The sequence below is a fragment of the Rissa tridactyla genome, chromosome 6 (assembly GCF_028500815.1).
Source record: "Rissa tridactyla isolate bRisTri1 chromosome 6, bRisTri1.patW.cur.20221130, whole genome shotgun sequence".
Lineage (NCBI taxonomy): Eukaryota > Metazoa > Chordata > Aves > Charadriiformes > Laridae > Rissa > Rissa tridactyla.
Window position 1 is genome coordinate 52,067,626 of NC_071471.1, and position 16,149 is coordinate 52,083,774.

The 16,149-nt window shown below is 44.5% G+C and overlaps 1 protein-coding gene across 1 annotated transcript; it reads right to left on the minus strand.

Annotated features, from left to right (window-relative positions):
• Positions 1-1,482: 1,482 nt before the first annotated feature.
• LOC128911136 (uncharacterized) lies at positions 1,483-4,565 on the minus strand. The gene is made up of 4 exons (XM_054205468.1): positions 4,491-4,565; positions 3,476-3,639; positions 1,990-2,304; positions 1,483-1,567 (listed from the first exon to the last, which is right to left on the minus strand). The coding sequence occupies exons 1-4, from the start codon at positions 4,533-4,535 to the stop codon at positions 1,483-1,485; spliced, it is 609 nt and encodes a 202-aa protein (XP_054061443.1). The 5' UTR covers positions 4,536-4,565.
• Positions 4,566-16,149: the final 11,584 nt, after the last annotated feature.

Sequence of the window (16,149 nt, forward strand, 5' to 3'; positions counted from 1 at the left end):
TGAATGGCTCACAGGCTACATACTTGCCAGCCAAGAGGAGAGGGGGGCTCTAGGTAAAATATGACCCCAGAGAAGCAGATCCAAGCTGCACGGGTCCATCATCTTTCCCCAAAGGAGACGTGTCAGATGCAGAGGTCTCGGGGTGCTGCTGGCAGGAAACCTCAGCAGAAAAACCTGGTCAGTAAGGAAGAACTATCTGGGAGTAGCATGTAGACAGGGTTAAAAGACAATCTGTGGCAGAAAAAAGGCAGGATGAGGGTGCAGCCTGTGAGCATCGGGTCTCTTGGGCAGCAGCTCCACTTCTGAGAGCTACAGGGGACTATGGGCTCAGAGGAAGAAGGAGGGACAGATACTGGTAAGTGTCCAATCGAAGGGTCCCATTTAATTCCTTAGACCCAGCCACACTCTGCTGCTGGAAAGCGAGGGATTTACAAAAGTCAAGGAGGCAATTCTGAGGCGTTTCCCCTTCTGTCATGAAGGGAAATAAATCTTGTTTGATATAAAGAGCAATTGAAAGTAACAAACAAACTTAGATGAGATAAAGCAACTATTTACAAAAACAAATACAGCTATCTGGATAATTTATAACCATGGTATACAATTTTTAAAAGGATTTTAAACTACTTGCCTATGCCATTGTTTGTTCATTTAATTGTATTGATATATATGGAAATTTGTCGCCTACTGGTGTCATGTCTCGCTCTATCAGTGTGACAATCTGATAAGTAATAATCTGATAAATTGCTTATGGCTGTGCTGGGTTAAGTAAATTTTTGGCAAAATATAAGAAAAAGTAAAAAAATCAATACAAATTACTTTCTTTACATGCTTTTTTATTATGCCCTTAATTACGCCCTTAATCTCATGGACTCAGCAATTAAGCCCATCAAGAGCTGAGCAACTGAAATCCTTGCTACAGTCCCTCACACAAGCTCAGTCTTCTCCTCGTCCCCATCCAGGGCTGTGACTGGAGGGATGAGGAAACCCTTGTCCTCTCTCCCAAACTCCATCTTTTTGACCTTTTGACTATCACTACAGAGTGTGTTGCAAGCAGCCAGCACTGCGTGCTATACACTTTCACCTACTCAGCGCGGTCCCGGCCACTATCAGACAGGTTTTGGCATAGGTGGACCATTGCTCTGGCCCAGGCCAGGCTGCTGGCTCTTCTCACACTCCCTTCTGCACACATTTCCAGCTGTGTGTTGCTGTACAATTTAGGATGTGTTTAATTCACCCAATGACAGAGCTGATGTAGTGGGGGGGACACAAACGTAGCTCTCCAGCAGGAAGTAAATTCTGGTTTTGTGTTCCAGTTTTCCAAATCCACCAACAATTTTTTGAAAATAAACAGATCATCACTGCTTGTTATCACAGTTGTATTTCAGTAAACAAATCAGTTTAATTTACAAAGGTCATGTACTCATACGTTAACATCAAAAATGCTTTTTAAAGGTGAATAGAAGTTAAGTCCTTTCAGTACAGTCATGGAGGTAGTGTATAGGAGGTGGCTGGGATCCTGACCGCCACTGATGCATTCTCCTTGCCAGAGGAGAAATCGTGCGGAATGCTGTTTGGAAATAGTGTCATTATTAAACAGCCCATTGAGAGGCTGGTGGGTGTCCCGTGGCAAAAAAAAAACCCAACCCAACCACCACTATGGAATCCTCTGTGTTAACTGATACTGTCTTATTTTGAGAAATGAACAACTTCTGCTGCTTGGCTAGTTTGTTAACAATTTCTGATTTGGATAGGAGGATGCAGGAGAGGGGATGTCCTTTTGCTCTTCGGTCCCACCAGTGATGGTGTAAGGTGTTCAGGCTCCTCTGAGTGTTACGAGATCCCAGTGCCCTCTGCTGGCTGGTACTGGCCATGCTGCGATTTTCATCTGCCATGAATCAGGGATTTGCAGAGGTCCAGCGTCTTGCTTTTTCTATCTTTTTTGTTTGCTTGTTTTTGTTTTAATGCCAGTTAATGCCAGTATCACCATACCATCCAGTCTCCTTCAAAGTGGCTGGGCTCCTCTCTATTCCTCTTTTTGCCTCAAACTCATAAACCATCTCTCCCCATTTGTCTTGCTTGGAGAAATAAAGATCATTCCCTTCTAACACCTCTACTTGGGGGGGATCACCAGGGTCCAACGCATTGCCAGCAGCCCATGGGAGATCAGGGTCCGTCTCTAGCACCGTGTCGTAAATATGGCTGAAGGAGTCCTCCTCTGAGGCTCTGCTCCCAGAGTAAAGAGAGTCGTAGTCCTGCACGTCAACATGAGAAGGCACTGCTGCAAGCCTGGCAGCCTCCGATTCCCTTTGGAGAGAGGAGAGGAAACGTGATGCCTACCCACACCCTTCTGCTGGGGTGTGATTACGCCAAGCGCTGACCCCTTCTGCTGAACTCATGGCTGGCCCCCGTTGTTACTCAGGAGCATTCAGCATCACAAACTATCCTCTACCTGCTCTTAGCATGAAGAACCACACAATTTCCCCTCGGTTTGGAAAGCAGCGGGATGCTCTGGAAGCAGCGTGTGCCACATGCTGCTGCCTCCGTGCTGCTCCAGAGACAGCAAGTTGCTGGCAGACCGTGGGTGTCACACACAGCGCACCGTAGGTGACGCTAAACTCTGCTAATCTCACTGCAGCAGCCTTACGCGCTGTCTTTTAGTCCAGGGCTTCCTTTTTAACATCAGAGGCATTCTGCTGTAGACAAGGCTCTATATCTACTTTCCATATCCTGCACTCAGACTTTAGGAGGTATTTTCCATGAAATGCACAGATAGAGACAAGTAAAAATCTTGATTGCTGTCCCTTAGGTTAAAGACTTCCTCAAGCCGGGAACTCTGGAGGACTGTTTCATGACCATGCCTCAGAAAATACAGGCTGAAATTTACCATATTTTAGCATTTAAAAACTTTTAATGAAGACACCTGTGGCATATCTACAACGGCCAGCAGATCTCTATCCTGTTGAAGTGAATGGCCAAATTCACTTCCAGATGCTGCTGAGGCTGGGGTTTGTCCCATGGAGGGAGGTGATTTCCCCCCTTTGGAGCTCTGTGTTCTGCAGTGACTCCCTGAGCTAGCAAGTGGAGGAGGCTGGCACCCTTTTTTCTGCTGCTTTACATTATTTTTACATAGGCTAGCAAGAAATAATATAAACTTCCTAGGAAGCAGACAGCAAATCTCTGTGCCTTGGGGAATTTGGTGAAGGCAAAGGAAGCAAACAGAGCCATTCCAGGATAGCTTATTTGACAGCAGAGTATTAACTCCATTATTATATTGTTGGTACCTGAACAACTCTCCTTCTGCTCTTCCTCCTCCCTTCCAGCAAAAACGTCAGTGTTGACATTGATGGAGGTTGGGAGCTAAAGGCTGGGAGACTTCCCTGGGTCCCCTATGGATATTACTAATCACTCACCAGTGGGACTGAATATCCAGTTACAAAGCTGTGCAAAGAAAAGGAGTGCAAGTGAATATTATTACCTGACTGCTTGTGTGTCCTGTTTGATGATCTCTAATATGGCAGAAAACACAGGTCTCCTGGTGGGGTTGTGATTCCAACAGGCTTTCATGCACCAAATCAGTCTGGCGAGGTTTGGAAAGCCGAAATCACCGGGGATACTTCCTAACTCCGTGAATTTTAGAACCTGTTTTTATTTATTCAGACATCAAGACAACAAAAACAATGTCACATTACCTTTCTGGATGTGCAGCTTTGCACCACAACAAACTTGCTAGCAATAAAAATGGTCAAGCTTACACTGACTTGCACAATAATTGCATAACAAGCAGTAATTTTTACATGTTAATTGAAGTTAGCAGGAATAAATAGTTCCTTGAAAAGACGTTTTGTATGGCTATTGTGTAAATTCTTTAGCAATGTGTTTAAGTTTACACTGCAGCCTTTTATTGCTGAAGGCAATCAACTGTGTTTCTTCCCTCTGCAGAGGGAATCTATCTCCGAAGAAGCTGCAGGAGCCTGATAGCACTGAGATCGGTACTCAGCCATCACACCCAGTTCAGAGATTCAAAAGTCACTATGGTGGAAGAAGGGACCAGGATGCTGACAAACTGATGGTCAGACAGACAGCACAGCACAACCCAACAGGTCTCCTGCCCTCAGGACCAGAGTAAATGCATAAAAAGGGAAGAAAAAGGGATTTCCATGGAGCCTCAACACAGCTTTCATATGGGAAAATGTAGATGAAGAGAAAGACAGATTATGGGTAAAACGCACTTTCCTGTCTGAGAAGGGAGTCCTATGACCAGCATTGCAGGTGCTACACTCAGAACGTGTTGGAATACTTCTCAGTCCAAATATTGACTGAATTAAGGAAAAAATAATGACTCCCTGACAAATGGCAACATCCACTCTTGGGGTGGGGGTTTCTTTCCACACATGAAAGAGAAAAACTGGAAAATGGGTCTTCCCATCCCTAGCAATGTCAGAGTTATAGAGATACCGAGTTTTCCCCCAAAACACCCTTACCATCCTTACTTCCCTGCTGTTCAGCAACTGGAAGGGTTTCAGTGGTTTGTACATGGTGCAGAATGGTCAACTGTGCTGTTAAAGCTTCCCATATCATGATCCCAAAACTAAAGACATCTGATGCTCGGGAATAGAGTCCATCATTTCTCACTTCTGGGGCAGCCCTGTTGAAGAAATAAAAAGGTTATTAGTGTAACATGTTTCTGTATGCTACAGAGCTGGGGACAAGGCAAAGCAGAGCAGACCATGCTTTTCACGCTGCGTCCAGAGACTTGAGTTCACGCGTTGCATTAGTGGCTATGGCTAAGTGTCTACGTAAGAGAAGTGGCGTGGCAGTGGTGCATCACTGGACATATACCTAAGCTACTGAAGAGAAAGGGGGCACAAGGCATGGCAGATTTTTTTTCCATGTTCAGAGTTACCAGAGAATTCACTTTTTGCCAGACTGTCCAAGTTTTCTGCTGGGCAAAAAGCCACAAGACAGTTTATCTGAAGCAAAGAAACAACCATGTTCTGCTGTTTGGACAGTTACAAGGTAGAATATGGAAAACACAACTTTAAAAGAATATCCTCAGAATTTTCAGAGGAGCTGTAAGAAACGTGGATATCGTGAAACAAGATGATGGCTAAAGCTGTGGATGGATAAGGTAGAGTTTATGGCAGGAAAATGGCCAAAAAAAGAGAGGGGAAGTAAAACATAACAATGCACTTACCACTTGGTTGCATCAGCTGGTATAACTTTGCGCATGTAAGGATCAAAGAGGTTGTCATCTGTCCCTGGATGTGGCAGACAGACCGCTCTTCCCCAGCGACCATCTTTTGCCATCACCTTTCAGAAGATAAGGGAAAGAGAGGGGGGATTAAAATCTACATTTATCTTCAGCAAAAGCAGCAAGAATTCAGTAGTTATAACAGTGCAGGGCTTGCTGGACAGTTTATCTGTGTTCTGCCAACAGTGACCAGCATCACTGCTTCCCAATTCAGGGATGAGTAATGATGGCTTGACCTGTCTTGACGCTCATCTAAGCTAACCTTTCAGAAATTAAGATAGTCAATATAAACTTTTTATACAGCCTTCCTCACAGGACAGAGCTGAGCACCTCCAGAAAACAATTAGACACCTCTTCCCCGGAAACCTACCTTGGCATACGATGAATCTCTGTCTAGGGTGATTGCATTATCACCTGATTAAGAAAAAATGACTAAGTTTTTGCAAACCTCCCTCTTCTAATTTAACTAAAAATGCATTCCTCAATGTGTGACAAACCATCTATCACTTTGGTTCTGTGCTCCTTAAAGTCCATCTATGTGCACTTTCCTGTTCATTTGCCAAGGGCTCTCTTTGTTCCTCCACCTGGGTGGAAGTGGATTGTGATTGCAGGCAGCAGAGGTCCAAGTGGAGTTAGAGAATAATCTGAAATAAGACAGAATGAATAGAAAGAACAAATACCTCTGAGCAACCGTGATCAGAGTTAATGTAAATGTAACTGCACTGTAGGTCACAGCGTATGATCCTCCTGGAATGAAGATATGCCATGGCAGAAGCAACCTGCTCAAGGCAAGTGAGAAGTTTGACATCATCCATTCTAGGGCTTGCAGCAAATTCTATTAGGGACTTTGCGTTGCCACCAAGAGGCTCGGAGATCTGCAAAAGACATACATGAGAAAATTAGGGAGAGGAGTCAAAGGGCAGATGCTTGCTAGCAAGTTATCACAAACAAAGCAGAGCTCTGCCTCCATACACACCCCTCACAGCAGTTTCCCATCTTCCAGGAGTGAATAGCAAGATGCCATAGTTTGCCCTGGATCTATGTGGTTTGCCTACTTTGTGCACAGCTGCGATGTGCGGAGATTCCAGTGCTGGCTCTGAGGGAGCAACGGGCAGAGCCCGAATTTCTGCAAGCCGGGGGAGCACACCCCAAGTCAGCGCAGAATTAACCTGTCTACATTCAGGAGAACGTGTTTAGTGTGGCATAATGGGGATGATACGTCAGCCTTTTCTGATGGGATTTCAAAACACTCTCCCTAGACAGTACAAACGGTAGGACAGCAATCACAGCCGTGTACTGTAGCGGTGCTTGACAAGGGCACCACCTTGCAAAAGACTGGGAAGACACAAACTGGGACAAGGTCTCTGACTCACAGAGCTCACAGTCCATTGCCTGGCAAACAGCCCCTTTCTTCAATTCTTCACTCACTACCGTGCAGCTCCTTCCATCCCTGCTGTGACTAAATGCTTTGTAAAACACTTTACAGTCTCTCAGTGGAGGCCGGCAGCTCTCTCCACTGCTGTTCAGCTCCTTGAAATGCACCAACGGCAGAGCAGCCAACAGCCATTACCACGAAACACTTCATGCAGTTACAGCTACACAGCAGTTTCCCTACTCAAGGAAGGACTCAGCAGCAGGAATAACGCAAAGATAACAATCTCCTGTCTACCTAGAAAGATCCTCTTGCACATTGTCTGGGATCCCAGCTCAAGACGTGACAAACCCAGACACCAGGTAATATATCAAAGAAAATCTTTGCATGAGAAGGGACTCTCTCCTTCACGACACTGATATAAATAAGCAGAACTTCTCTTCAGTTCAGAATGATCACTCTTGAATAATATGTGAACGAATACGAGCAGAATTACCCAGTAATGCCTTCATCATCCACAAAAAGACCTCTCCCATGGTATGATAACCAATTTTCAACCTTGGCCTGGCAGGCCTCTAGGAAAGGAAAATCTATGATACAGTTCTGATGTGATTATGAAAGTCAGATAATTATAGAGAAATAAACCCATTAATAACAACCTGAAAATCATTCCACTGTGGAGTTACACCCCTGCCTCCCTTGCTTACAGGAAAAGTAAAAATCACACAGATAACTACTAGATCCTTATTACCACAGTGAATATTCCTTTTCTGAGGTCTCCATCTTTGCTTTCAGAGAGAAGATAAATGACCTTTCTCTGCCTGCTTTGCTCCCACCAGGTATTTTCACAAGAGATCATAGAATTATAGAATGGTTTGGGCTGGAAGGGACCTTAAAGATCATCTAGTTCCCAACCCCGTGCCACAGGCTACACCCAGTTGCTCAAAGTCCCATCCAACCTGGCCTTGAACACCCCCAGGGATGGGGAAAGATCCACAGCTTCTCTGGGCAGCCTGTTCCAGTGTCTCACCACCCTCACAGTAAAGAATTTCTTCCTAATATTTAGTCTAAATTTCCCCTCTTTTGGTTTAAAATCTTTACCCCTCATCCTATCCCTACACTTCTTCATAAACAGCCCCTCCCCATCTTCCCTGTAGGCCCCCTTCAGGTACTGGAAAGCTGCTATAAGGTCTCCCTGAAGCCTTTTCTTCTCTGGGCTGAACAACCCCAACTCTCTCAGCCTGTCTTCATAGGAGAGGTGCTCCAGCCCTCTGATTGTCTTTGTGGTCCTCCTCTGGGCCTGTTCTGACTGGTCCGTGTCATTCTTATGTTGGGGATTCCAAAGCTGGACACAGTACTCCAGGTAGGGTCTCATAAGAGTAGGGGGCAGAATCACCTCCCTTGACCTGCTGTCCATGCCCTTTTTAATGCACCCCAGGATACCATTAGCCTTCTTGGCCAACAGGGCACATTGCTGCCTCATGGTCAACTTGTTGTCCACTAGAACTCCCAGGGCCTTCTCTGCAGAAGGTCTTTCCACCTGAAACAAGCTGGGTTTCAGGAATGCAAGAGAATAGAGGTGACAACCCATGGAAGACCCACAGTATTAAAGGCATAAGATTCATATCAGAATTCATATCATACTCGTGTCAGATATTTACCTCTGTTTTTTTTCACTGACTCACATCCAGACCCTCAAAAGCCAAACCCCTCCTACAGCTGCACCCCATTTGCCCTCTCTCCAGGTCTGAATGCACGGCCGTCTGCTATCGACACTCTATGTGTGGGAAGTCAGGCCAGCGACATTGCTTGCTTGGTGACACAGAGCCCTGGCAAAGCTCTCACAAATCGTTCCTGCTGCACTCACCAGTGTGGTGGTCATGGGGAAGTAGTGCGTGACTTTTTTTACCAGCAGTATGTTCTCATGCTGTAGTGCGTGAAGGGCTGCCTTGGTCATATGGTTTGTTCTGAATGACACCAGCTCACACAAACCGTCATCCTGTAAGACAGCCTGAAAATCAATTGCCAGTAGCAGCAAGATGCCACCATCTTTATGGAGAAAAGGACAGAATTTTGATCTTACCTGTCATGGCAATGAAGAGCCAAGCTCTCCCTTCAACAACCTTAGTGAAACCCAACTGACTTTAAAAGAATGACTGGAGAATTACAGCCTTTGTAATGGAAAAAAGTTGCATTTACTGGCGCTATCAATTTAATTAGCTTTGTGAATGACTGAAGAGTAAAAGGACAGTTTGATGATTTAGCTTTGATGTAGGAAAAAACAAGGGAAATTTTCCAACTTGAAGGGCCCCAAAATTTGTAAAACCAAAAATAAACATCCAAAATATATTCCAAAATTTTATTGGCCTAACACGATTTGGTCTGAAAATACTATTTGTTACTTACACAAAACATGTTACTTATAGGAAACACGGTTTTACGTGCACTTTTTTGTTCGTGGATTTACTCATAGTGAAAATGCTTATCTTGAAAGTCCCAGAGACAGATGAACTTCGGCAGGTCAAACTATACCAAAAGGAACAAATGAAACCACAAAGAAGTATCACAGAAAAGCCACAGATATGTTACTACTTTTTCCATCATATTTCTTTTCCAGCCGTCCAAGGATGTTGCCTTATTCCCCTGACTCCTCTTAACCTGGCTTCTCCCGTTAAAATATTCATTTACAAATGGTGAAGCCATAAACAACTAATGCAGTTTGACTTGACCATCTCTGCAGCACAGACAAAGAATTTTTGCTTGTTAGACTGCCAGCATCACCTTTAAAGATTCAGCCAGGCTGAGTTCAAAAATTGCCAGTGATGACAAATGTACCATCAGTCCTATTTCGCATCTGAATTTTTCTATCTCTAGCTACTGACTCTTGACATGATTTTGACTGCAAGGTTAAAGTATTTCTATTGATAAAGAACATGCAATTTTAGAAGAGATAAAGTGGTAATGATGAAACCAAAGCGCTACCTTTTGCTCAACGGTGTCTTCACACTTCTCTGGAAACAGGTTGAGTGGATCACTTTTCTTGAAGTTGCCTGAAGAAACAGCAAGGCAAAAATACAAGGAAGCCTATTTCTCCTCATATGTGTACCAACTGTATGTTGACACAACTGGCATAGATGTCTGAAAAGTTGCTCCTAATTTATCCCTACCAAAGGAAGACCTGTATCAGTCCTCAGATTTTTAAATAAGGTGCGTCTAACTCCCCGCTGTGGCTGAGTCATACAGTCACTTCACCAGAACATGCTCTTGCAAAAGAATAGTTCCCCAGAAAAGTAACTTGTTCAGAGCAATCTCCCACCAAAAGGACAAGCTCCCTCCCGCCCTCCAGGGTGCTCCTATTTCCAGGACAGCACGTTCTGCCAGCTGAAGGTGAAGGAAATGGGAACGGGGAAACTGAGCCCATGCAGCGAGGTTACACTGTGTGTTTCTGTGTGAAGCAGCCGAAGCCTTCAGACAACGACCTGCTTGCAACACTCTTTATTCTCATCATTTCTCAGGTCTTTCAGGAATTGATCTCACAAGGTTCCAGTGTATATAAAGCCTTGAATTCCTAGCGTTGTCCCATCACCCGTGCGCCATTGAGTCTCCTTTGGCAGTTTCCCCACTGGCTGGGTTAACTGCTGAAGCACGGATTCCCTTTTCGTGATTGATAACACCTGTTCTGGGAGACTTTTCACATAAGCTGTTAGACCCAAGCAGAACCTTCATCCAGAACTCATCCAGACTGTGGGTGAGCTGCTAACTTATGCCCAAACTTGCATTTCTGGATCCCCATCTCTATAACTCTGAAAAACTTTACGGAAAGACCGTTTTTCATAAGATGCTTGGATCAATTCATACATCTGAATACGATCCCAATCTGGTCTGTTGCTTCAGCAAAGCCACTGACCCTTCTGTGGGCTACCCAAATGCAGCCCAACCTGCTCTGCTGCTGTTCTCTTCAGACCCTCCTGCTTCCAGAACATGCATTTTGCAAAGCCTCCTGCATCCTTTTATTATTACATCTGTTGATTTCCTCTTGAGACACAAGTACTCTTAAGAGGGTTTTCTTGCCAGAAACGTTTGTCATGCATGCTTGGAAAAACACTAGTTCATACCTTCGCTGTCCAGGTAGCTCTGTAAAACAAAAGGCAGAAGAAATGTAACTAAATCTTGACCATTCTTAGTTATTATTTCTGCTTACTTCCATCTATTCTGACAGAAATACCAGTACTCCCACTTTTAAATCATGTAGCATTCATTAGTCTTTAAGATCTAACGACACCAGAAAAATCAGAAAAATCAGGTTTCAGCAGTGCAGATCCTGGGAAGGAGAAGGCTTCCAGATGGCTTCTCATTCCCCAAACAAGAAAAGCCTGCTGTGAAACGCTGCTGCTAGAACAGCTTGAATGCACTGAAACAATCCAGGCTTAAGCAGGATCCCAATGGTGTAAATTCATCACTTTTAGGTTAAAATTAAAAAAAATAATAATTTTTTTCTTCATGTCTGAAACCAACCTGATTTTCTGGAGTCCGCTATCAAGTCTGTTAAATGGGCACTTTTGCTTTGGGCGAAGTGCAGTGGCCAAGTGAAAATAAGGCAGCAGGTACATATTTCCCATAAACACACGGGCCCAGCAAGTCCGCTGCCGGCCTTTTGTTTGCACTGGGCCAGCAACACCAGGTCTCCTTGTTTTAGGCCTGACCAAACACAGCTTTCCTACCTACCATGTGAGGTCCAGCGGTGACCAGGCAAGCGCTGGACAAAGCCAGGCTGTTCAAAGCTTTACACAAAAACTTTGCAAGACCTGATCATCAGAGTACCAGGCTGGCTTTCTCAGCACGCAGGCCTGCTTTTCAACAAACATGGCCCCCCAGATACGTTACCCTGCAATTATTAAGGTAATGATTAGTGCTGTTTATTGATTACTGATTAACACTGATTGCTACTAAACATTAGTGGATTTAATGCGAGTGGCAGCAGCCCCTGCCATAGACACCATGCTCTAGAACATGCAAAAAAAGATATTTTCAAAGTTGGCAGATCTGGAAAAGTTACTTCTCAGCTTTGGCAATTACCTTCCTCGCAGATGGGAGAGAACTGGCTCGTTATCTCATGTGGCTTGCCCAGATCTGACCCTAGAGAAAGAAAAGAAAATAAAGGCTAGAGTTTGTATTTCATACTACCCAAACCCTGAGGGCAGGGATAGAGCCGCCTTTGCTGTCACGGCTGCAGTATCTTTGAGGCAAATGGTATGGCTCAGCTTTTGCTGAACTGAAACAGAAGATCGGGCTAAGAGCTGCTGGCTGCAACCAGAGAACATTGTGTCATAAGTAAAGTATCTAAGAGTCATTTAAGTGGGATGAGAGTCACCCATACGCTTCAGCCCCCCAGAGACAGTGGCTCTTATATTGCTGTGCTTCCAGCACAGACAGAAGGACCCCAAGACTCTGCTGCCCAGTCTTCAGGAAGACCAATGCACCACTCGCCTATGGGGATTTCTCCTGAAATGGATGCTGAAGAGGCAGCGAGTAGGGAGGGAGGAACTACGTGTGACAGCCGTCAGTCTGCACGTGGTGTTAATCGCCTCATGTACGTGAGGAAGGTGCTCAGACAAGGTACTGAAAAGTGAATAAAGAGGTCTACAGGCAAGCACCAAGTTGGGAAAGAAATGACTTTTCAGTGACCCATACAAAAGGATGATCTCAGGTTACTTCCCACCGCTGACACAGACTGCGGTACTCCCACTGAGTGTTCCTCTGCTGCATCTGCGCAGTTCTGCTGAACCGGCTGGCCAGACTTCCCAGGAACCTCTGCTGTATACTGGTATATGCAGTCAGCCAAAAGCCTGAACTAACTTTAGAGTGAACCCTGATTAAGTTAAATACAGGTTAAATCTTTCTAGCGTCGGAGGCTAACCTCTACTGATTAAAACGTCTCACAACTTCTTAATCAAGGGGCTGCAGCAGTGACCACCAGGCAGCAGAAACCACCACGGGCATGTTCCCATGCTCTGAGTGAGCTCTGTGAATAATTACAGGAAATGTCTGGGCCCCTCTAAGACTGAAAAGTTCCTCTATGAAGAGGAGACTCAAAAACACTCCCAGATGTGGAAACAGATGGATCCATCAGTATGCTCTGTAACCAGGGAACTGGACCAGAGGCTGGGAAAGGACCTCCTGCCTCTATCTCTGTAGGGCTGTTCCAAGCTAATGTGTCAGGGTGGTGTCATCATACTATCAAAATTCATTGTCATCATCTGAGGATTGTCTTATTTAATAGCTTCTGTAATGAAAGAGAATTCAACCAGGGAGCCAAAGCTGTTGTTAGTTCAACTGGAAATCATCAGTACCTAGGTGAGTAATGTTGCTGAGACAGATTTCTATCCCTCTGACTAAGCAATGCACTAGGTAAATGGGATGAATGAAATCAGATTCCACTACGTAAAGGCCAAGGTCACACAGTGGAAGACGTTATAAACACAGAGGTAGACCTGAGCCTTCACTTGAAGGAGCAATACCCAAAACAAAATGGGGTACAACAATGGGGCAGAATTGTTGAAGTTTACCCAGACCACAACATCAATGAATAGAGAATTTGTCAGTCAGGTGTATTATACCATATACAATTTTTAATGCACTAAACAGTTTTCTTGGTCACTGTTACTGTCACTCTAGAAGCTGTAACTGAGCTGGGAAGGTGACAGGTACGGGCATACTGCTGTCTGAATTCTTCAGACCTAGCTTTTCCTAGCACAAGGAATTCTACACTGCTGGCCTGGTGTTTTGCTGGTAAAAGGAAGGATCACAAGCTGGATCCTGGGAAAAAAGAAAAGGGTGTCCCTGAGATTAGCTCTCTAGTTGGTGGAGATCCTCCAACTGCAGGGTTCTGCTCCTCTGCAGGAGGAAATGGACATGTACTTTTCATGGCTACATTTATCTTAAAACTCCATCTGTACAGCCCTAGCACAGCCCCTTGACTGGCTACTGCAATGCCACAAATGACCAGTACTGCATTAAGTAGTCATTGCCACAGTGATGTTGACTAAGACCCTAGCCAGTTATAGTGATTTCCATATGCAGGGTCTTCTTGTAGTTTTCCAGGCGCTCTGTCAGTGCCTCCATGGATGTACACTTTGTCTCATCATACTCCAAGTTGGGGGCTATTACGTCCCACAGTTTCAGAGGAATTGAGTCTGGTCTTTGTGCCCTGTGCCCACTACAGACCTAAGACAAAGACCAACCATGGTGACTGTTGCAAAACAGAACATCCCTGGGCAATGGTTATCCTACTATCTCAAGGTGACATCATAGGTTACAGAAATGTAAATGAGTCAACTATTGATTTCCAGGATTACACCAACATAATGAAGCAGAATTTGATTTATTTAAATACCTCTTTCGCTCCTCCAGTTCCCCAACACCGCTGTGGAGCACTGTTTAGTTTTTTGAACTGCAGCTAATCTGGCTCTCCCTTCACCCCCGAAAGATCCAACAATGTCCTACTCCTTGTAATTAAGTCCCTTTATACCGTAGCTGGTCCTACTCTGTTTTACTTTTTAGCAGTTTCCAATGCAGCAGTCATAGATCTTTCAAAGACAGGGGTGTCAGACCCTACTCCCGTCCCAGGGTAGAGACAATATTCAGATACAAGTGGTTTTCATTGAACTCTGACACAATAACTCACTACAGTATCCAGAGCAGAAACTTCAGCTTTAGTCTATCCTACACAAGCTGCTATTGCAAGTCCTTATGCTAATTTAACCAGATTTCTTTTAACAATATGCAGATTTTTCCTCTGGTTCCCATGGATGTCTGCAATTTCCTCTCCTTTTCTGGATGACTTGATCACCTCTCTGGAGTCTTCAGTTCCCCATTTACCTTGGGGAAAATGGAGCTTATCTGAACTACACACATGGACGTGTAACCAGTCAGATAAGGAGAGCCTATTTGTGTGGCCAAGGATTGTTCTTTGTGCAGTCTCCCAGACACAGATGTTTTATCAAGGTCCACAGGCTTGAAAGACCAAATTGAATGTTAACTTCAGTGTCTCAGGCTGAAATTGGTTGTATTTTTCATGGCCCCTGTTCATTTCTCAATATTAGTGTCCCTTCATACCCTTAACACTCTCTGGCATTAAGGACACACCCTCCAGTCGGTAGCAGAGATGCTTTTCTGATCCCCTGTGAAAGCCACTTACCTCCCCTATGAATCTGGACACAGGCAAGTAATTGAGCTCAAAGTATTTTTGCCCACCGTACAGGAGAATGGAGTAAAACGTCGCAGCAACAGCCCATGCATCGGACAAAGCAGAGAAGATGTGATACTGCAGGGACTCAGGAGCACTGAAGTATATGGACAGTGGCTCCTCACTGTCTCCTGTGTTAAGACAGAGATGAATCAAGACAAAGGTCGTGACCAGAATTCTCTTACCCTTGCCATGGATATAGATCTATCTTTGTAACCACCAGTAACCGTCCTCACAGCACCTGCATGTGGCCAACAAAAAAATAAAAGTGGGAAAACAGTTCTTAGCAACAGCTACTAGACAGCCAACAAGTTAGTCATAAGGAGGGTAAAGAGAACAAAATACGGAAAATAATTCATACTGTCTGTATGAGACTTTCTATCACACCTTAATAATCCAGAAAAACGTTGACCACTTGTAACTGCATTTGACTGAGGGATGGAGGTCTCAGAGGAGTTCTGTCAGGTATGAAAAAAGGAGGATTTTTTTATAGCGTCTTCACTGAAGGACAGCTGTGGTGCGACTCAGCCTTTACTACACATGCAAGAACGCACTTAGACACCCAACTTTATAATATATTCCTGGGCCATCAGGCTTGTGTGGCTCCAGTAACAGGGTGGGAAACTGAGAGAATGAGTAAGGGCTTTGCCTAGGATTTCAAAGAATAAGCTGCAAGGCTCTGAAGTTTACATACTCCTGGGCATTTCTGGGCCAGTTTCATTCTTTAACCTTTGACGGGCATTGCTTACTGCATGAGTTTTCCATCATTTCTGATGACTCAGTGATCTAATCTTAGCCTGTTATGACAGCTTCTCGGGCAAAGCTGCAATAGGTGCCGTATGCAGAGACTGGCTGAATTTTTATGTACTTCTAGAACTGATTGTTTTTGTCAAAGCCATTTCCTTATAAGAAGCACATGATTAACCCTATCTACAGCAGGTTTCATAGAATCATAGAATAGTTTGGGTTGGAAGGGACCTTTAAAGGTCACCTAGTCCAACCCCTCCTGCAATGAGCTGCGACATATTCAACTAGATCAGGTGGCTCAGAGCCCTATTTGAGTGCTTACTGCTGCTGTGCACATAGAAATCATTTGTAAGAACCCACCAGCCCTAGCCAGGTACTCAGAATGACTGCCAGACTGCAGCAAAAAACTGAGTAGGAGGAGAACTAGCTGGTGTCCGAGCAATTGAATTCATTTTCTTCGATAGCAGTCAGGGTAAGAACAAGGTTTTCTCTGGAGCTTCTTACATTTCGCTCTTGGTCTTTTTGCATATTCAT